The following is a 23,953-nucleotide window of genomic DNA, read 5'->3' as shown; positions in this document are numbered from 1 at the left end:
TTCAATCTACAATGGTAACCTGCCTGCAAGTTAGGTTGGTACTATCGTGGCACAAAATCAACAAATTTTAGATTTGAGTTAAAGATCACACCTCCTCCTTTCTAATTTCTTCTTTTAACCTTATTCAGTTAAGCTGTATTTGTCAAATGATTCTTACCTGAGACTCAAGGTTATCTTATGAGGAAGAGTAAATAGAAATGAATATTTTGTTACCTCATCCTAAAGTCAACATTAACAATTTCTCTCTATCACAGCAAAATACACTAGGAAAAGTCCTGTGGCACATTCACATGCAATCTTCCACAGACTTTATTTTCACTGTTCCATTCCATTAACTCCTTTGCATAATCACATGGCACATTCAAAACAGAAAGAAAGGAAGGAAAAAATAAGTGTCTTGCTTTGTCCTCCCATCACCTTTAATTCTAGTCTTCATTCCTAAAACTTTATTATTATACAGTATGGAACATATTTATACCTCTGACTAGAACAAATTATTCATCTTAAGCAGATATGCATAATTGGAGATTTCTTTTGAACACACCTTCACAATTGTTTTAATGATTAATTTGACATCTACATATCTTCTCTCACTTCAGAAAGACAGCTGTATTTATAATAAAATAATGGTATTTGCATAAAGGTTTACAAATTGACAAAGTAATTTCAAGAATATTATTTTATCTTCTTCTAATCCATTTTCAAATGGTAAAATGTAGTCAGAGAGGACTTAGGTGACTTATGAAACTAAGTGAAAGCTTTCTTATTCCCTAACGCAAATCCCTATGAACTTCTGAATTCTACATTATCCTTACTCCAAATGTTTACGGACAGGAAAATTCTTATACAAGCATCTGATGTGACAATGACAAGCAGGGTGGCAGGAAGCACTATTATTAGGTTCTCTTGAGGCTCATTCCTTAAGGATCCTATTAGGCTTTACAACTAACATCAGAGTCACTAGGAAAAGAGGAAGGAAAAATAGGGGATGCATAGGAGAGCAACTGAACAGCGTCTGGGTGGGCAATTATATCCTCTTTCCCACTTATCTTGGGGTAGAAGACTAGAAACTTTGCCAGCCAATATGGCGTTCTGAAAAGGCAATGTATGGCAAGTCAATTAATTTTGGCATTTACATTTAACAGTGCTCAGCACCAGGTTACTTGCTGACACTTAGCAGATTGCAGCTTTGACAAAGAGCTTTGTAGTAACCTCTGTAATTGAGTTGCTGTTCTGCCAGCTTTAATTGACACTTGCACCTAAGAGTGCACAGTGTTTTCTCAGCATTCATTCCCTTGGTATTTAATTAATTTATAGAAAATGAACCCTGAGGTTCATAGATTTGAAGTGCATCTCGAAAATATGTAAATCTAGTTTTACTTAGAATTGGTATACAACCTTTCTCAAAAGCATGCCCTAGTTGCTGAGTCAGACTCTGACTGTGAGGGTTTTTAAAAATAATAACCAGCAAATGATATCTGTCTCTTGAACCACTTCAAACAGAGGGTAAGCAAACAATATATTAAGATACCAGTGTTCACTGCAGCACAGATATTGCATAGCTCACATACTAAATTGAAAGGTAACGAGAGCTTGTTCCGTCCGTTACTAAGCAGGATATGTGTTTCTACACATATTTGTGTACTGATGTTTAAATACCATGCCTCTTAGCATAGCGATGACTGCTCTGATCAGCTCTAATCCCTAAAATAAGCCGTGAAACTCTTGGAAACTTCATATACCACAAGATCCAGTGGGCATATAGGCATCACTGGTCAGAGATCAAATCAAGAACAGTGTTCATTAAACAGCAGCTAGTCCATACACCAGGAGGGATTCTACACTGAAATGTTCCAAGTGATTTTTCTTAATTTAGCTCTGTAAGGTAAATTTGGAAGTTTCTAATTTATTTTCAAGACAAAACATCCTTTAACTTACATTGAGAATTTCACACAAATGCTGCAGTTATATCATTCCCACCACTCCACTTCCCTCTACAGCTTCTCCGACACCCTCTAGCTCCCTCTCAAATTCCTGACCAAATTTTCCTTTATTATAGTTACAGGTGTGAGTAGTGTGCATTCACTTGTGTTGCTCATATGTATATTTACATAAGGCTGAGCACTTGGGAGTACATAACCTATGAGGGGACTCAGTCCTGGAGAAGACAGGTTAACTCCTCTCTCAGAAACAACTTATTATCTGTAGCTCTTCCTATAGGTGTTGGGCCATATGAAATTACCCACCTGCATTGGCATGTCATATGGTAGTGGTGTAGTACAGGTCTTATTTAGGTGATTATATTTTTCAGATTTCATGGGTATTCCCTATCACTTACAGCCAATATCCTGGCCTTCTGGCTCATAGCATTATTTCATATAAGTAAGAGCAAAACTAAGCACCAGAATTCATGCATTTGCATATAAACATATTCAAGTATTAGTTGATATGTATTAGTGATTAAAACATTACAAATTAATTTTACTCAAAAAATCATGACATGTTCACAACGAAGGATCTAATATCTAGCATTTTGTTTAAGTTGATGTTCCTTTTCACAAAACAAAACCAAAAATCCACAGCAAACCAAACCAAACCAAGCCAAAATCCTATACTATACCTAAAAGACATCAATAAAATCTCTCCTTTTGGATAAAAATATGGCCTTGTGTTTCATAATAACTCACTTTCAGAACTCAAGTAAAACTTACAAAGAAAGAAATGAGTGAAGTTCAGAACAAAACCTTGGACTTCTGTGGGATGCAGCTTAGAAGTAAAGACTTGGAAAGGTACCAACTCTTTTTTCAGGGAAAGTACTTACAACCCATATGCTTGAAGTGAGATCAGGGGTTTTCATGGCTGCTCTGATAGTAATACTTTGTCACCTCTTTACACCTCACTTTTCATATCCGTGAAGCAGGAACAACCACTTTCCCAGACTGTTACTAAAATTACACTTACTGATTATTTCAAAGTAGTTAGCAAGAACTCAGTAAATGTAGGTCTAACAAATTAGAAGTTGGAATCAAAATCTGGTAATGAGTTGCTTCTACAATTTAATGTCTGTATGAAGTACCTGGGGACCTTATTAAAATACAGAATGAAATTCCATTGTTCTGAGATAGGGGCTCAGAGCCTGTAACAAGCTTTCAGGCAGCGATTGCTCACATGGCGGTTTCTTGAACTACATTCTGAGAATCTTAGTATTGCAAGGTCTAATGTACATTAAAGCAGGAGCCATCATCCACGTGCTGTGGAAAAGAACAGCAGATCTCTTCAAAACCTAACTTCAGTGATGTGGGCTTCGGCAATTTTAAAAAAATTAAAAAGGAGGTACAGTCTCTGTCTAGACCTATCGTGGCCATCTCTACTACTGTACAGTACACTATTAAGGGATTGGTTTTTTTTTATCCTTAATAATGTTTTACCTAACTAAGTTATGTAGTATTTAAAAAAAAAAAACTATTACCTGTTTCTATCCATATGTGTGGCTCATGGATGGAGTTTGGTGATTTTGCCATGATCCTGGCATATTATTCTGTATCCTTTTGTGTGGTGTTTCTTCCTTTTGTTTTGTTTTTGTGTTATGGTTCCAGGAATGGAATCTAAGGACTTGTGAGGCGAGCATCCCTACTGAGTTGTATCCCAACTTTCAAAACTTCCTTTTCTCTTTTCCTCCACACTCTCTACTTTTCCTTTTCTTCTTGTCTAAAGCCCTCAAAAAGATAACCAAATAACAAAATGAAACAATGTAAAATGCTCAATGCTGGTATTTGGATTATCGATACAGAATCCCATCATTAACTCAAAAATAAACCTACTTGTCTTTACAGTTTATTTGTTTGGTTTTTTTATGTGTGTGTGTGTATGATACACGGTTTTAAGTCTGTATGATATGTGTGCATATGTGTGTACATGTATATGTGTACATGTGTATGTATGTGTTTTTATGTGTCTTTGTGTATGCATATATGTGTGTATGTGCATCTGTGTGTGCATCTCTCTCTCTCTCTCTCTTATGTGTGTGTGTGTGTGTGTGTGTGAGAGAGAGAGAGAGAGAGAGAGAGAGAGAGAGAGAGAGAGAGAGAGAGAGAGAGAGAGAGGTGAGTTGAATGCAGACATACCTGTTCTACGGCACATGAACTATATAAGAGTATACGTTTCAGGTGTCACTCCTCTCCTTTCCTGCTAAGTTCTTGTGCTGAACACAGATAATCCGAAAAAGCACTTTACCCAACTGGCCTTTCCTTTCACCTATTTTCTTTGAGTAACATTAGGACCTACAAGCCATTAATATTTGAAACAGCAAAGTAGCTTATGACAACAGCACCAAATTATCTAGTTGTACATCCATATGCAATGACTGCAACTAAGCACATCCTTCAGTTCTGACCTTATGAGACCTTAGTAACATGCAGCATGTCTGAGTTCCTTTGTTGGCATCTACAATACTTTCCTAACATTTCCTCTAAGGCTCAGGCTTCTAATTCATTAATTTAATGTTCATCTGTACCTGACCACTTGTTTCCCCAGGCCTCAGACACTGCTCTCTCTCTGTAATTTGTTCTCTAATAGTTTTTTTTTAAACAAACAAACAAACAAAAGCACCCATCTCTACTATCTCTATAAATTTACCTCATGGCCACTGCTCTGTCTTGAACTTCATACTGTAATGCTGACTGCTGGCTTTGCTGTCTGTCTTACAGTTACCTTGCAATCATTATTAAACCTTTGGCCAGAATAGGGACTCGGGTTACGCGTCCTCTCTGCCAAAGAAACCTCATCATGTACTAGCTACCAAAATCTTGAAACAATTTCATGTCTATTTCTCCTTACTCTCCACCTGAGGCCCATAGTCAAACAGTAAAAATTTGATGCATTAATACTTATGTTCTTAGTATTTTTAATAGTACCCAACATGGTCACACATATGTTACCCTGCATGTGTGTTCATTTCCAGGATACCCCTTTCCCTGTCATTATATCTGAAGCTGTCTTAGCTGATTATTTTGATACCTTGAACACTATAAATAGCACACCTACTTTTACATTTTGGATGCTTAGATTTGACTGTCTTTGGCATTCCTTCATCTCTCCTCACTCTTCCCTTATATACAGGTTATTCTTAATTTTGGCTAAACCACTATTCGGCATTATTCATGTCATTATAACTACTTACACACAGCTACATTCCATAAGAATATTATATTTTCCCCATTTAATAATGGTCTTATTTTATTCACCAGGTTAGTTTTCTAAGCACTTAATAAAAACTCATCCTTAGTTACTCTCAAGGTGTTCCTGCATGTTACTATTCCACCAATATAATTGTCTTAATTTCTACTATTTTGTAATTGACCCCAAACCCAGATGGCTGTTTTCTCAGCCTGAAGTCTCCTGTCAGTGTCCTCCTCACTCATCATTCCTTGCAGTTATTTGAATCTAATGCCTTTGACTTTGTTTCCTTTGCTAGCTCATTTTATCAGAGAGTAAGATCCAACAGCATCCAAGAAGGGCGGCCTAGGAGACACTTGTTTGTTTTGACTATATCCCAACCACAGTTTCCTCTCCTTCCACTCCTCCCACTCTCCCCTACCCGACCTTCCAGCTCCCCAGATCCATTTGTCTGTTTTCCTTCAGAAATGAACAGGCCTCTAAGGAATATCCACCAAACACAGCATAGCAAGATTGCATAAGACAAGACACAAACCCTCATATCAAGGCTGGGTGAGGCAACCCAATGGAAGAAAAGGGCCACGAGAGCAGAGAAAAGAGTAGGGGACAACCTTCTCTCCCACTGTTAGTGGTCTAGAAGATATCCTTAAAGACAACTGGAGACAGTATGTCTGAAAATTTATTCAAATTATCTCTAACAGCACAGAAACAAAGTGAGATCATAAAGAAACAGTAAATATGAAAATTCTGGATGTGTCCATTGTTCTAAATTCATTCACTATAGTATTTGAAAATTCTGATTTGTTTATACTCCTGACATTCTGTTTGAGAACTCTGGAGGGATTTTGTTTTAGTATTTTTCTCTTCTATCAGGAAGTATACAGGAGTTTGAGTTTTCTTTGTCTTTACATTCTAGAGTTTGACAATGATGACCTTAATATAAAAATATATGTTCCTGAGAGTATTGGATACTTAGTAGGTATTCAGTTTTGAATTACAGGGTTTCAATTTTAGGAATATCTTTAAAATATAATCTATAATTATTCCCCCACCCTCCTATTTTTCACAGTTCCCTGTCTCTGGAATTCCCACCATTTAAACACTGCCCTACAGGTGGACTCATTTTTGCTTCTGTTTCCATATATTCTCCTTTCCTTTTCTTGTAGTTCCTGGTAGTTTTCCCTACCTGACTGTCTAACTTTTTAATTGTATATTTTATCACTATTGTCTTAGTTTTAAAAAGGTCTATTTTGTTTCTAGAAAAAAAAGTACTTGATTCTTTTTCAGTGATTACAAAGCATGCTTTTATCTTTCTGAGAGTATTAAAGTGCATACACATTTGTAGAGTTTAAAATTTAAGTTGTTTCTGCATTCTCTCTGGTTCCAGCATGCTGTTGTCAAAGTCAAATTTTCCTACTAGTATCCTACTTTGGAAATTTGAAAATACTATATTATATTCTATTACTTAAGATCAAGGATGAAAGGATGATTAGGACATCTTGGTTTTTGACAAGGGCTAATGTGATATAAGTTTCATGGTGTATTAATATTGTCCTTTCCTTTTCGGAATCATCTGTGGTAGAACTTTCATGTTTTTCCTCTTGGGACAGTCATTTGCTTTTCCAGAAAAGTCTTCCTGTATGATGTCTGAGTAGGTAACCTATTCTACTGCTAATCAATAATACTGATATTACTCAATGAGAGATTTTTGAACCCCAAAACAATCAATGACTTCCCATAACCTACTGCCTCAACTTCAATTTTTGCAAAAAATTATTCAGTTGAACCACGTTGTACTCAATTTTCAAGGAAAAAAAACAGCTTAAATCTCCTTGAACGCTAATAAAATTCACTGACACTTATGGCTGGATATCTATAAAATCTGTAGGCCTCAGGGTTGATTTAACCTAGTTCTTGTTAAATTTTATTTTATTCCGTGGGCTTTATCTTCCTTGACATGACTGTTTAACCCTTCAGGTATAGGAAGGTGACTGTAAGATCTCAGCTTTACATCATCACAGGAGAGAGCATCATAAAGAGACCAAGAAGTGCTTCACAGTATGCCCCAGAGAGTGAAGGGAAACCAGAAGCTAGAGAAAGCCCTTTCCGGGCCTCAACCAAAGATGCACTCTCTTTCTATTCCTGACACAGGGGACTAGCCATGGATCACAGAACATTAGGAAGGTACATGGCTATATGAAGAAATGAGTACACAATTTAAGTAAAGGCTAAAGAGCTATGCTGGAAAATATATACTAAGTAGAGTAAGTAGGTAGACAATACTTCAAAAAGTCTTCAAAGTAGGGAAAAGAGAAACTTTGTGTTGTGGGGTGGGGGCATCACTGTGACAAGCTGGAAGCCTAAGTCAGGGTAGGCTCCCGGGACTCTAGCAGAGACTCTTGGTAGTAGGGAAGAGCATACCCTCTAACTAGTAGAGGGTGAGGAACATCAACCCCGAGACAAAAACTTATAATTCCCCCTGCCTACAAGATGTGCAGGGATAAAGGTAGAGCAGGTAAAGCAGAGATTGAGGAAATGTCCAAGCAATGCCTGACCCATGGGAGAGAGCTAATCCTTGACACTATTAATGATACTCTGCTATGCTTGGTGACAAGAGCCTAGCAGGCTTTTCCTCTAATAGGCTCCACCCAGCAGTACCATAAAACATTGGATGAAGCATACAAGTCCAGTGGAAGAGTTGGGGGAAAGAGAAAAAGACCTGAAGGTGACAGGAGCTTCAGAAGAAGATCAATAGAGAGCCAATTGACCAGGGCCCAGAGGGCCCTGCTGAGACTTGAGGCACCAACTAAGGACCTTGCATGGACTGGACCTAGGCCCCCTCCAAAGATGTAGCAGATGGGTAGCTCAGGCTTCTTGTGGGTCCTCTATTGAGGGGAGCAAAATGTTGTGCCTGGCATGGACTCTCTTGCCAGCTTTTGGTCACTTCTCTCTGTCTGGGCTGCCTTCCCAGGCCACAGGTGAAGAAGACTTGATGATCAGGGGTGGGTGGGTAGGGGGGCTCCCCTTTTCTGAGATATAGGTGAGTGGGAGAGTAAAGAAGGGTGATACTGGAAAGTGAGGAGGGATGAGGCTACCACCAGGATGTAAAGTGAATAAATAAATAAATAAATAAATAAATAAATAAATAAATATGATTTTCACTTTCAGTCCCAGGAACTTGTGACTAATACTACCTCATGCGGAAGAAGCTTCTTGACAGAAATGATTAACTTAGTGACATACAGATGAAAAAACCATGAGCTATGCAGAAGTAATCTTTCATTTATTTTTATTTATAGAGCTTCTAGAGGATCCAAAATGCATTGCACAAGAATTGTTGGAGCAGGAGGAGGACTTTTGAAAATATAGATACACCCATAATTATATAACTTTCATTCAGTTAGAAAGGAGATTATAAGGCTGAGCACACAATTAGAAAGTTTCCAAGATATATTTATTTACAGCTAACGAAGAAAGCAATGTAATTCTACATTGTACTGCAGAACAGGACATTTTTCAGTAATCTATAAATATGAATATAAGCAACACTTACCAAGGCAAACTGCAAATATTCTCATTATGAAATTGAGAGAAATATTACTAAGGTGTTTGTTTCCCAGTGACTATATTTTAGCTCATAAATATAAGTCACTTTGTTTCTTCTGCATTTAGGAAAAATGCACAACTAATTTTTAAAACTAAAATGGAAATATAATACAGTAGGAAGAAGAATTTGTCATCATCTATTTATATTTGAGACTCAGTCATTTCATTACAGGTTAATTACGTTTTTGAATGAGTCTTTTAACTTTCCTGACCTCGGTTTGTTCATCTCTAAACTTAGATAGGATTGATACCCACTACATGGTTCTCAGCTGTGGTCAGTACAGATAATGGACTCTCAGTGCGAGTGCTTTTAAAGCTGTAAGATGGATTATGAAGGCAGACTGCTATTAATTATCATAAAAAGAGATACTGAGGTGTACAGTACACTTTGAAATTAAACTGAAAAAAGTGCAGTCTGTCTGCTCCTTCTTCATCAACCTGAAAGTTAAAACTACTGTGAAAATCTAAAACTTGTTTGCTTACATACCGATACCATTATCAAAAAGAGCAGGTAGATTGTACCTTGTGACACAAATGTTTTAATAAATACTTAAGGTTTAATTGAAAATTGCAAAGCAACCATAAAATTTGCCTCAGGAAAGATGGTTACTTCAAGTTTGCCAAATACAAATAGCCAAATCACTATGAATGTAACATTTATATAACTCCTAATTGTCTCATGGTTCTAAAAAAGAAACATAATAAAATATTTTTAAAATAATATTGGCTCTATGCATAGGAGAAAATGGTTCATAGGACCTGTGATGCTTTGAATAAAAATGGTCTCCACAGGCTCAATAATTTGAAAGCTTAGCCACCAGTAAGTAAACTGGAAACGATTAGGTGTGGCCTTGTTGGGTGTAGGCCTTGATAAGATGTGACCTTGTTGGAAGTGGTATGTCACTAGGAGTGGGCTCTCTCCCTATCTCTCTGTCTTTGTCTCTCTCTGTTTCTCTCTGTGTCTCTGTCTCTCTCTGTCTCTCTCTCTCTCTCCCTCTTCTCTCTTTTTTTCGCCCTCTCTCTCCTTCCCTTCCTCTCTCTTTCTCTCTGCCACGTGGGTGTGCCACGGCGGGGGGATCAGGATATAGCTCTCAGTTAGTTCTCCAGAACCATGCCTGCCCACCTGCTGCCTTGCTCCCAGCCATGATAATGGTGCATTAACCATCTGAAACTGTAAGCCGGCCCTTAATTCAATGCTTTCCTTTAGAAGAGTTGCCTTGGTGTCTCTTTAGATCAAAACACCGGTAAGACAGAACCTTAATCTTGAAATCCATTTATTCTGTTCTTGAGGAATAATGTAAACACAGCCAACTTAGTCTAGTTAAAAAAAAAAATCTTTCTGGCACACTGTAACTAAACTGATAAATGCCTATGATAAAAACAAAGATAAGAGAGGCTAGCAAAGGCTTTGAGAAGGAACAAAAGGAATAAGAACAAAATCTATAGCATTACTGCAAGGATGCTCTACCTCACAGCAAAGCAATGTGTACCTAATGCTACGTCTGTACAGAAAGAAATTAAAAGGCTCTCTGCTTAAGAAGTGGTCAGCATGATTACGATAAGAATGAATCTTAAGGTACACCTAAGGAACACACATGCTGGGTAAAACAAACGAACAAACAAAAACCCAGCCATCTATGAGGAAATCATCAACTATAAATTTCTAGATCAGAGCCACAGCATGATGGATCTTTAGGGGAAGGAATCAGTGCAAACAGTCAGTAAAACTTACTGATGCTCAAATAATTAATTTATAGTAGAGTCCTACAATTCAACTAGAAGAAAACAAATTCCAGGAAATCCTACTAGTCACCGCAAGCTGCAACTAGAGAAGGTTGGTTGAGTGTGCCAGTGCACACCATGTCCAATGACCTGACAAATGCAAGTATGCCAGGAATGCACAGACCACGTCAGTAAGACAAGCTGCTAGAGAGTGACAGGACACATGAATGACCGCATATTTTCAGTTTAAAGGTGCCCTCATCAGGGGCCTGGAGATACGAACCAGCAATTAAGAGCACTTGCTTCTTTGCAGGGGACTTGTCAAGTTACCTCATCCATACGGAAGCTAACAACTGTCTTAACTCCTTCTCCAGAGGATTCAATGACTTCTCTCCTTTTTTAGTCATGACACATATGTAGTGCACAGCGACTGCATACCTGTGGTGCACACGCATATGCACCGTCAAAGCTGCCATACATGTAACTTAAATATAATTTGTTTTTAAACAGAGAGCTCTTTGGGGTACTAGTGTGAGCTCAGGCAGAAAACAGGGTAGGTGGGCTTAATTTTCAGAAAGAAAAAGAGAGATATGAAATATATATTTTGAGTTTCTATGATATTAAGTGTCATGCTAGGTAGTTTATTTTAATCAATGAATATTTCTAACATTCCTACTATGCAGTGACATTTCTTAGTTCTACTTTACAGACATGTAAGTTAGGTGACCTATTCAAAGTCACAACTAGTAAATAAGGCTTTCTCATACTAATTTAAGCTATAAATCTGTTTAAAACATCTGTTTTTTGGGGTTTTTGTTTTGTTTTGTTTTGTTTTGTTTTTTGCTGGTGTTTTGTTTTTGTTGCTTTGTTTGGTTTTAGATTTCACTTCTTTCTAATGTAGTAGTCACCCATACACATATATTTTCTTTCTATAACAACTTTTTAGTGAAATCCACAAATTTTGGTAAACCTTCATTCACCTTAAGATACTTTTTAAATTTTCTTTTGCGTTTCGATTTGTTCCTAATCATTGCTAAACTGTGCCTTAGTTTCTACATTCCTATAAATCCTCCCATTTTATTTGCTTTCCTTCAATTCTAGCTTTACAACATTGTTGTCAGAAAAGATCCGCTGAACGATTGCAGACTTTTACAGTCCCCAAGGCTTGTTCTATGACTAATTTGTGATTTATCTGGAGAACATGCTAAGTGTGCTTCAGAAGAATGAGCATTCTTCTTCTCTTGAGTGGAGAGCTCTGTCAATGCCAGCTAAAAGCATTTGGCCTACACTGTTGCTCAAGTAGACGGTTCTATTATTGATTTTCTCTCCAGATGTGCTACATCCAGTACTGTAAATGAAGTATTAACATTTACTAAGAAAAGCAAACAAAGTCAAAAATTAGCAGAAGAAATACAACAGTAAAAATTAGACCAAGAAAAAAGAAAACAGACCATAACCACTTTAAAAATCAAATCAAATTATTTTTATATAATGAAAAAATGAGCAAATACTAAAACAATGATACAAAGGAAAGTAAAATTAAGAATCCAAGGAGACACACTGCATGTCTCAGGTATATGAACAATCTTAACAAACTGAGTAACAGAATTAATGATAAACTCCTAGAAAAATAAAACTTAAACAGTACTGGATGAAGAAGAAATAGGAAAAATAGACAAACTAATATGAAACAAGCTAAATAATAATAATGAAGAAAAATATTGCCAACATCCCTCTATTGTTACAGATGAATTTTATCACAAAAACCAACGACTCAAAGCTAATTCTTCTAAAACACTTTCTAAATATATTTTTTTCTGACTACCACCAAAAGTTACCAAAAGCAAGAAATATATTTTACAAAAAAAAGTTAATATGACTGTTTCTCTGAAGTTAGGTGAGAAACTCTTTCATGAAATGCAAACCGAATTCAACAAAATATTAAAGTGGTCAAACACCATGTTCACTTCAAATGTATCCCAAGGATGCAAGGAAAGTTCATTTCATGGCAGCCGGTTGACATGATACAACATGTTAGCACAGAGAGAGAGAGAGAGAGAGAGAGAGAGAGAGAGAGAGAGAGAGAGAGAGAGAGAGAGGAGATATAGAGGGCCAATCTCAACATTTATGGGAAAAGCAGTTGACAAACTACGACTAAAACAAAATAGACATCATAGGGTCCCATCCCAATGTAGAGAAGGATATGTATAAAAAATCTACTGCTAAAATAATAATCAATAAGCTTTTGAATATTTTCCTCTAACTTTTGATAAACGTAGGGATGCTTGACACCACCATGTCTCATCATGTTGTTTTAGATTTTGTCAGAGGAACTGAAAAGAGAGAGTGGGAGAGAAAGGAGAAAGCCAAGTATGTCCCTTTTTGTCTGCTCCTGTCCCTTCCCCATCGCATCTTAGGGCTCCCAGTTTTGTTTTTGCTTTCCAGTCGCTGTGCCATTAACCAGCTGAGAGACAAAAAGGCATTCCATATTTATATGCAGTAAATAATTCACTTGAAGTGTGGATTGGTTTTGGTTATAGATTATAAATCTGAGAAAGAGAAGGTCAAAGAGAACATCTTCTCCAGAGATTTTTCTAAGTATTAGACCTGATGTGAATGAATAGGAACTCAAATGCTCTGAACAGGCTCTGCCTTCTTTCATGGTTGCTAATAAAGAATCTCATGTCTGTGATATCTCCCAAGGAAGCTCTGGAGAAGGAAACAAAGAAGACCTGGAAGATGGTCCAATACATCCACTTTTGCCTACAGATGGGTAATTGTCCACAAAGGCGCCCAAGACTTGTCCTTAACCACTGGGGCACCATTGATGCACGGGCCTTAAGAAGGGAATAGCTGTTGTTTTGCTGCACAAGGGTCTGACCTATAAAAGGCATGGCCTCTATTGCGAAATACATAGTGATCAACAAGGGCAATGCTTCCATAGCTTTGAGCTGACTAGAAGTTAGGATGTTTCTTAATGAGGGAAACCCATGTTATAAGTTCCAATGTTTCCTAACTCCTTCACAATTCCTGTCAAGTGTCAAGAAGGAAAGCACCTTCAGGAGCGTCTTCGATGACAACAGAGAGTCATATCCTTGTTAGGGCCAAGAGAACAAAACATTCTGAAGTCAGACTGCCAGGCTATGAGCACTTGGAGTGATTATCCTAGATGCTGGCTTCCTATGATTAAGAGGGAGTATGTAGTGTCTACTTTTTCCTCCCCTGATCCTGCTTTCTCCACCTCAGAACCAAGCCTTTTACCTGCTACCAGCTGGTCACTGTGGCCAGGGAATCTCTAAAAGGGCAAAGGATACAGTTGTTGGGTAAGAGGGTCCTGGCAGATGTTCCACTTTTCCTCCCAATTAGATACTGCTGCTCCACCTGGAATGGCTTTATGCTCCTGCCCTTGAAGATCTACCCTCACCGTGACTCTTTCTCTTACAGGTGCAACTTGTGACGACCTTGAACCCTTGGCATGATGGTTCTGAAGTGAGATCTAATAGGGAAGGTGGAGATGAATAGCCCGTTTCTGTTAACTATTGGCAGAATAGTTGGCAACTATTAGTGGCATGAATGCAGGCCCAGCACATGTCTGAAATCTTGCTGGCCAAATCTAAAAGTACCCATGACCTGCTGGTAACTTTGTTTCAGTTGGGTAGCATCAGACTCTGGGCCAAGTCACAGTTATCCCCTAAAAGGCCTCCAGCCTGTTTGTCTGGGGACTGACAGGAATGTGATGTGCCCTAGAGGTCAGCCTGTGAGGGAGGGCCAAGTCTGTCTGCCAGCTGTGGCTAATGGCTAGAAGACATGATTTTATGAAGGTCAGGGGGAAGTTTGGAATCGCTTAAAGACTACCCTAGGGTTATTCATATAATCCTTGTGTGGTTCTACTCAGCTTGGCCTGAAAAACAGGCTGTAGCTAACATGAGAGCAATGCCATTGAGATGAATCTTCTGGAAAGTATTTCCTAAGGGTCAGCACACAAAGACTACAGTCCAGAGAGACCAAGGGTGAACCTGACTCTGTAAGACAGAATTGGTAATTTGTAAAGGTCTCCAACATGGTGCTAGCTTTGAGGTCATAAAAGCCAAAGGAAATGCCAGGATTGTGTGATGACTAGATGGGCTGCATGTACTCTGAAGTACAGAGCCAGAGAAACAGAGCAACCCAAGTCCTTCAGAGCCCAGAAGATCACGAGTGAGTCCTAGATATTGGGCACTGAGCTGTTTACTATGCTGGACTTTCATTTTGCTGGTATGTGGTTGTAACTGTACCCTGGTATTCCCTCTCGGACTTAGAATTAATAGTCAGCAGATTTCTGCAAATGACTTGATTTTTGAATTGGTAGGTGGATGGGTCCCGGGATGAGGAAGTCCAAACTGTGACGCTTGAGGTCCCCTAAGAGATCAATGGGGGAATGAGCTTGAACCTATCAGCCTCCTTTCTGCACCTGGCTCTGTCTGTAGCTCTGTGACTGATCATTAGATCAAGGGAGGTCAGTGTAGAGCAGGACCCATCACAGAGGCAAATGGAGCTTCTGGTTTCCCTCAGAGCATATGTGGTTCAGGAAAGAAGGAAACTGGAAGAAGACAATGTACCAATCCATGGGTAAGGTACAGAAATACCATGCTCAGTGTCACCTCTGCGGGGGACACATTAGACGACACTAGCTCTTCTCTGCTGACAGACTGCACATTCCCGTCCATGGGAACTAGGAAATGAAACAACACCGAACCAAGATTTCTCTATTTGTCTTTATCTATATCATTGCCGATGGGACAAGCTGGTTTTAATAAAGTGACCATTCAGATGCCTTTTTAAACACTGAGCAGAAATAGAATTAGATCTGCATGCATATACCTACTTTATTACCTGCCTCTGCCGACTTTCTTTTGCTAGGAGGCATTGCCACGATATTGCCTGGGAGGTTTTCTTGCAAGAATTCAGAGGCAAAAAAACAAGTTTATTACAGGCTTCCAAGCATTTGCTTACCGCAAGGTTAGACAATGTTTTATCCTTGTTGATCATGGGGGCACACCACCACTTACCCATGAATTTATAAAGGTTAAAGAAAATAAAAGGAAAGCTTGTCAATCCCTTTTCATATCACGACGCAGAACAGGTCAGATAAGACTCATCTGAACAAATCAAATCTATACTGGTTATAAGGAGGAGAGGTGCTTCAGGTTGTCAATAGATTCAACAGCAAGCCTTTTCTTCAGTGTAAGCCACCAAGCCTAGATTAATGGAGGAACAAATGCCTTCTGTGTATACATTAATTGGCGCATGTTGTTTGAACCTACAGAGATGCTGGCTCGGGAAATGGGATTTGGCCCTCCAACTTCACCCTCAAGTATTTTATCTCAAATCTTCTCCAAAACCTCATTTTCTGAGTCAGGCTGGCTCTCTGACTCTATGACAGGGAAAAGGAGAAAAGCAAAGCATCAGAGGAGTAAAGGCACTGTTACTATTATTTAATATCATGATGTATGTCTTGTGGTTTCTATAAAGTTTACCTGAGAACATAATAAGCTCCACACAGGTAATATTAATTTATTATGCATACATTTGTGGCTCAAATTCCTTTTAGTAAGGTAATGTTACTATTAACATGTCCCATAATGTGGTTTATTTTTTTCCAAAATGAAAAATAAATCTGGACAATTTAAGCAAGTTGCAAGGGTATGAGCAGGTTATTTTAGTTATTCACAAGATCAAATTTCAATACAATGATGTCAAACTTCTGCTTAAGCCAATTGATATAATACACTCCATAATAATTACAAGGAGTAGCTTAAATAATAAAAGATTGTTTCTAATCAAATTTAAGTGTTTGATTTTTTCCCCCCACTTATATCTAAATATTATACAATAGTGAAAAGTAGCAGACTCGTATAATTAACCTTCTCTTCCTTGTCCTCTGAAGTCAAGTAGGTCCCAGAGGACTGTGGGATGTGTCTCACTTTTCTTTTGTAATTCTTGGAGTCACCTGTTCCCTTGTCCAGGGAGACCTCACCTGGTAAATTCAAGCCAGTGTCCAGTCTACAATGATGAGCATTTCTCTAGGGACATGGTCAAGAGGGGGAAAGCAATGATGTCTTAACTGCTACCTTTCTTAATGCAGTCCCATGTGATAAACCATAAAACTTCCTGGCACCCCTTGAATTTCATGTGCTACCGGCGTTCATTTAGCCACATGTCCCCGTTTTCTCTCATTTCTTTTTTTTTGTTTTGTTTTTCATCCCTAGCTGCCTAATGGGATCCTGGAAATGGGAGACTCAGGCAAAGGCTGTACTGCTAAGTGATAACGGTAGTGAATTTTTATCAGAAATAAGGGGATGCTTTCCCTTTGCCTCTGGCTATTGTAGCTGCCCTTTATCAGAAGCTTGTCTAGCACCTGTAATTTATCCTTTGGGTAGAGGTTGGGCTCTGTGCTCACCCATGTTTTTTCTCTGGGTTACTGTAAAATCACATTTGATTTCCAAGATTAGCTACTTCAAGTTTTCAGCTCCTTTTGGTCATTGTCTAGTGCTGAAAGAGCATGAAAAATTCTTAAGTCTCTTGTAGAAGCCAGAAGTTACATCAGGTAAAACAATTTGTCTATGTTAAAACAAAACGAAACAACAACAACAGCAACAAAAACAACACAACACAAAACAAAACCACCGAAACACCATGGAGCTCTGGTAACTATTACACAGTATTTAAAAGTACAAAACTAGTGTAACTGACCTTCTCTGTATTCAGTAAACATACTTGGAGGGCTATTCTCTAAGAATGATCCATGGATTAAAAAGGAGAATATTTTTCTTTCTCCCTCCAAGGTCAACTGTCTGGTATCTCTAGAAATGTTTGGTAATTGCGGGGGAGTCACTTGTTCTCTTGTTCATGAAGGTCATGGAAACCTCATGTGGTGTATTCTAAAACATGAGCGCTCTACAAAGATCAAGGTCAGCACAAAGGGATGATTTCTTCAGTGCTTCGGAGTGAAGCATGGTCAAGCAAGGCTTTTGACTTATCCTCACATAAACGGAACAGGTGATACAAGAAAGACTAGATGAGGCAGAGGTTTGTCTCAAGTCCAAGAGATTCCTGAGGAGAAGATCATCACCTAGTCTTGGTGGTACAAAAAGAGAGAAGGGGGGAGGAGAGGGAGGGAGAGAGAGAGAGAGGGAAGGAGGGAGAGAAGGAGGAGGAGGAGGAAAGGTTAGAGTTTGGATAGCTAAAATGCCTTATCCAGCAAGAAAGTATATTAGAAACTTCAATAGTTCCAGAAGCATAACCCCAAATATTTTAATGGCACTGATCTAATAAGATGCTACTTAGACAACTATTTATCACTAGTTAATTTCTTCTTGATAAGAAAAACGGTGCCCAGATATAAAACTTCAAACCTCAGCGTACAATAGCACTTACTCACAAGAAAAAGGCACAAACCCACTACTGTCTTAGTCTAAAACCTGGATGATGACCAAATATCTAGAATCCACATGAGGAGGGCATCTTGTTTATTCTAGCCACTTCAACAACTATCAAAAAGCCTGGAAGCAGATCCTGGGCTCATCATTATAGAGACCAGCCTTGTAGGCCAAAGAGAAGTACAGAAGTATGGAGCTGCCAACAGACGTGTGTCCTCTTGAGCCTATCAAGATATTCTAAGGGACGTCTGTTTGAACATTTAAACCAGACTGGTTCTTGCCGAGGGCTTGTAATGCTAATAATTTTGCCTTTACATCTCCCTTACATCCCTTTCCAGATGCTGGGCCACAGGAACTTTATCGCAGTGGTCCCAGTGTGGGGTCCTAGTGCATTAGGTTTATCTGGAAAGGATTGCAACCTTTAAAAATAAGATTTATTTATTTTTTTATGTATATGAGTGCTCTATCTGCATCTACACCTGCATGCCAGAAGAGGGTAAAGGAATGCAACTTTTTGACCTATGGAAAATAAACATGGACAAGTGAAAATTTAAAAAGAGAAAAAGTCAAAAGGCTGAGAAATAGTTACAACAGCTAAAGCATTCAAACTAGAGGCAGCAGAAGCTTGAAGCAGAGGCATCTCAAGAGATAATAACAACACCGTAGCGAGGGAAGGCTAGAAACATGCAACTAGACAGAGATGTGCACACACGTGGAAGGCCCAATGACAGATGCTCAGGCACAAATGTGAATGAACCACCAATATCCCCGCCCACAGGGATGATCATAGAAATGGCTTACATATTAGGGCACAATTAGGTAGTATATATCACTTACCCGGTTTATATTGCTGTTCCCTAAAATAGCCTGGAGTAGAGTTTTCTGAAATTCTTCCAACTTCTTGGAACATTTTTTAAGAATATGATTAGATAAATTAAAATCACCCACCACTCTGGCTAATGTACCAACTGCTTCTGTCCAAAAGCTTGAGAAGGGGAGTCTGGGGTTTCGGTAAAACGTGATCAGGCCATCTAACAGCTGTGAAACAGAATCGGACACTGTGGAAGAGTCTTTTTCAAAGTGGGTTAAGTATATTTTCAGACTACTGGATTCGGCCAGTTTCTTCATTTCAAGCAGGTGTTGCAAGAACTGCAGGTGAGAAGACGGGGGATTTTCCAGGGTAGAGCATGGCTTTTTCTCGAGAGGCAGTGGCAGAAGGAGTGGGGGACTGCAGCTCTCCACAAAATGCTGGGACAATGGAGTAGGTTCACTTCTCTGTTCATTTGATAAGATGCATCCAGAATCATCCATCAAAGTCAATGAATTTTCAGAACTTGTAGGTTCCTGATCTGGCAACAGAGGGAGCACACCATGTTCTGAAACAAACAGACAGACACATTATCTTCCTGCAGCTAAATGTATTACGAATTAGACAATGACTCTGCTCTAAATGACAATATCCCACAGACAGAATTCTGCCTAAAAATGAGCAAGCTTGGATACAGGCAAAGTCAACAGCCAAACTCTGCTATGACAGGGTAAGCAAGTCTGCAGTAGTCCCTGCCTCACAAATATGTCTGTTAGTTATAGTGGGACAGAAGCTGAAGAAGATGTTCCAGTGTTATAGAGTTTTGGGTGACTGTTCAGACAGAGAACTGTCTCTGTCATTTATTCATTTTGGAAGCTCCTAACCCTCAAGTAATTACGTTTTATTCCTTCTCCAGTCTCTGATGGGGTTGAAGACCAGATAGTTTAGTTTTACTATTAAGCTTAGTTGTTTAAGGGTTATGATGTTTTCAGAGGTCAAGATAGATGTTTTTTAAGTTGGTAAAGATGAGGTTTGATAGATATTGATGTACATTCGGAATTTTAGACTCCAAGATAAAAAAGATGTTTGCTTCAAGGTTGCCAAATGCAAATAGCCAAAACATTATAAATGTAGCTTTTCTATAATTCCTGATTGTTTGATGGTTCTTCTTGCTGTGTGTAGTTTATTTTATTTATGTGTAATAATATAAATGTATATGTAAAAAAAGAGAAATAATAAAAAATTTAAAAAGAGAAAGAGCCAAGGGCATCAGGACTTCAAGGTCCTCCTCGGCTATGTAGCAAATCGAAGACCAACTTGGGATATATGACATATTGTCTCTGTTCCCTTCTCCTGAAAACATTCTCCTGAAAACAGCGGAGTGAGTCTAGGAAGACATGAAGTATTCAAAACTCTGAAATTGAGTGTCTGGAAAAGAAATGGGGAAATCAGGACAAAGGAGACAGAAGAACAAGGACAATAAAAGCACAGGATCTGGCAACTCTGGCAGCCAAGTGGGGGGTGTGAGCAGAGATAGGATTAGAAAGAAGGACAAACAGGGAGTATGAAGGACTGAAGATCTGAGTAATAAAGCAGAAATATCAAAATTCATACATTGTTACTATCACAGATCAAATATAAAAGTTATGTTTTTATTACCTTTTGTTGTCATGTTTTGAAATTGTGTGTGTGTGTGTGTGTGTGTGTGGTGTGTGTGTGTGTGTGTTTCCATCCAGAAATGTGTAATGATTTATTTTATACAGGAGTAAAGCTGAGGAATGCTGTATTTTATTATAATATATAATCATTTTCTGTAATGACCAGAAATAAATTTTAATAGAAAAATCTAGAAAAGTAATGTTCATGGTGAAGATAAGATTATTGTCCCTCTTTCATATAACTCTCTGACTCAGCTTTAAAAGACTAAAATCCCGAAGATTAAAATTTGAAACGTGTTCTAGTCCGCCTTCATCACTCAGGTCCCAATTACCAGAGTCATCTTTCTTTTTCTAGATTGCAGAGAAAAAAAGATCATGCTTGACAAATCTTAGCAACAAAACAAAACACAAACCATATAAAGCATTTAGCAAACAGTATAAAGGCTGAGTGGAGGCAAAAGCAAATGGCTTGATTTGGCTAAAGAAACGGTTTTAAGCATCTTCAGATAGGAGCTCTCATTCAACTACAAGCATGTTTTCAGGAAGTCACAGCCACTCCAGGGATCAGAGTTTTATTATTATTATTATTATTATTATTATTATTATTATTATTATTATTATTATTATTATTATTATTATTATTTTCTGTATGTATATGTGTCCATAGTCCTCAGTGCACCATGAAGAAGCCACAAATGGGCCACATCTGGGGAGGAAGTTACAGAATGTAGCTTCCAGACACTCTGCAAGAGAGGCAGGTACTGCTAACCACCGAGAATCCCCTCATGCCAAACCAGCAGTTTGGACAGGAGTTATTTCCTCGCATGTGAATGCTAGAAGAGAGCAATTCTGAAACTGACCATCAATTGTCCTGGCTGTTTATAAATTTTTTCCATAGCACAGATGTTTTAATTATTGCAAGAGCATGAGCTATATTCTCATTCGTGTGTGTGTGTGTGTGTGTGTGTGTGTGTGTGTGTACACCAGTTCTGTTCCTTTACATAACTTGATTATAAGTAATTTCTTTAGTGCCAATATTACTAACTGATTTATAAGAATTTCCTAAGCATTTTGTGTAAGATGCCCAGGATCTCTAGGTGCCAGAAACAATGCTATTTGTGTATCCAGATACTGGCAAAAATGTTCAAATGAAATGTTCAGTAGTGTAGGGGAGGAATGATGCAAAGTGAGAGAGAGTACCGTTCTCACCAATGGTACATTATATAGATTAGAGAAGACATGAAGATATTAATAAAATGGAAACTAAAATAGCAACACTTACAAGTTCTGCACAGGTTCAAGCTATAAGCATTCCCTGAATTGAGAGGGGAAAGTGGACACCAAGAAAGTACTCTTAACCGAGAAGCCATTTGCAATGGGTATACACTGGCAAAAGAAAAATCAGTTTTCTCCAGTGGGATATGACTGACGGCCCGAGGAGGGTCCTACTCAGGATGTTTGAGTCTTGCTGCACCAACCTCACCATCCACTGTCCTTTTATTCTGAGTCACTTGTTACCCCACAGCAAAACAAAACAAAACAAAACTGTTGATATACATGTTGTGCATATCAACTACACTCCAGGGCTCCAAGAGTATTTGATTAAAAACAACACCACCACCAACAACAACAACAAAAACAAAAAAACAAAAAACAAAACAAAAAAACCTCTATGTTTTGGTGAACATTTGGTTTCATTTTGGCATTTTTCTCAAATTATATGGTTTGAAAACATAAATACAAATTTTTAAAAAACAACAAAAACCAAACAAAGAAAAAAAGATGAAAAATGAAGAAATGAATCAATTCCTAGACATTTAAATTCTACCAAACTTAAATTAAAGAGACACAAATAACTTAAGCAGATACGTAACAAGTAATAAGCTTGAAACAGTAATAACATGTCTCCCATCAACAAAAAAACTCAGAACTGGACAGATTCAGTGTTACATTCTACCATACTTTTAAAAAGGAACTAACACCAGTACTCTGTAAACATTTCCACAAAATAGAAAGGAACAACACAATACAAACTCACTCTATGGAGCCAGCATTATCCTGATAACAAAAGTAGATTAGGATACAGCAACAATAACAACATAAAAAACAGAAACATAAGAATGAAACAGCTACAGACCAGTTTACCTGATACATAATGCAGGGTGCTGGTGGGGAAGGTCATTAACAGTCTCACTCAGCTATGGCCTCTGGGAGCTACCAGAACAACACAGTATCCATGATCTATCCACTGGTACAATAGGAACACAACTATTCTGAGGTAATCATCTACTTTCTGATTAGATTTAAAACCAACTCCATAAAAGAGAATTCACATCTAGTATTATAAACCGGACAAAAGCCTATGCAGGATGGGGCAGGGAGTACTACTAATGTTTGTGTTAAATGAACATGAAGTGAAAATGCCATATAAACATTTATATTTACACTTAGAGACTAATAATGTTCTTAATCTTGCTTTAAAAATTGCTTTATGCAGTGGGAAACAGTTAACATAGAGACCCTTAACTTGTTGAAATATTGCTAACAACTGAATGACAAGTGCGTAGCACCCAACATGGCATCCGTTAACACACACGCAAGGCCCAGGGAATGGTGTGGAGAAGACCACGAGGATGGAGGGGAGTAGTACAAAACACTGTCGCTTCTAGATGTATCATGGTCATTACAATCATAAACACAGAACAAGCAAGAATACCTGTACAAGACACACACACACACACACACACACACACACACACACACACACACACACACACACAGCGTGGGGAAGGGTGGGAGCAAAGGTAATGATATAACAAGTAGTTTGGAAGAACAAAAGTGTCAAAAAGAGTGGGAAGAAGAAAAGAAAGTGATGAAGAATAAATATGAGTACTTTATAATATACATTCATGAAATATTCAGAAAATGTTCTAAAATTAAAAGTGGTGATGGCTGCACAATCCTATGAATATGTTGCATTAAAAACCATTGAATTGTATAAACAGGGAGATTGTATGCTAGAAGAATTATAGACCAATAATTTTTTAAAGGAAATTCTGGCAAACTAAATTGAAGAACACATTAAGAAGATCATATACCATGATTGAATTGGTTTTATTCCAGGAATGCAAGATTGTTTCAGCATACATAAATCGGTAAGTGTAATTTACTACATGAGTAGGCTTAATGACAGAAACTGCATGATCACCTTAACGTAGAAAAGGCTTTGATAAAGCTTAACATCCTATCATGATCAAAACTCTGAAGAAACTTCAGAAAAGAAGGAACATATCTCAACACAACACAGAAAATTATCAACAATGCTATCTACAGTAAACTCTATACTAAATGGAAAATTAAGAACAATTCCTGTAAAACCTGGAATGAGACAAAGGCTCTCACTCTCTTCATTTATTTGTAATATAGCACTTGATGTCTTGGTAGTGGAACAGGACAAGAGAAAGATATAAAATGGAATTCAACAAATAAAACGAAATGTGAACAAGAAAAAAGCAGCCAGAGTATCCATAATTGCAGATAACATGATCCAGTATTTAAAATATCTT

General features: G+C 38.1%; 1 protein-coding gene across 1 annotated transcript in view; it reads right to left on the bottom strand.

The window, feature by feature from the left end:
* Mei4 (meiotic double-stranded break formation protein 4) overlaps nt 1-23,953 on the bottom strand; it is a 117,699-nt gene that overhangs the window by 34,994 nt on the left and 58,752 nt on the right. The window contains exon 3 of the mRNA XM_051139965.1: nt 18,759-19,297. Within this exon, the coding sequence (XP_050995922.1) occupies nt 18,759-19,297 (539 nt within the window). The remainder of the gene's footprint in view (nt 1-18,758; nt 19,298-23,953) is intronic.

Source organism: Acomys russatus, chromosome 32, assembly GCF_903995435.1.
Source record: "Acomys russatus chromosome 32, mAcoRus1.1, whole genome shotgun sequence".
NCBI classification, from domain to species: Eukaryota; Metazoa; Chordata; class Mammalia; order Rodentia; family Muridae; genus Acomys; species Acomys russatus.
Note: the sequence above shows the minus strand (reverse complement) of the source record. Positions and strands in the feature narration are given on the sequence as shown.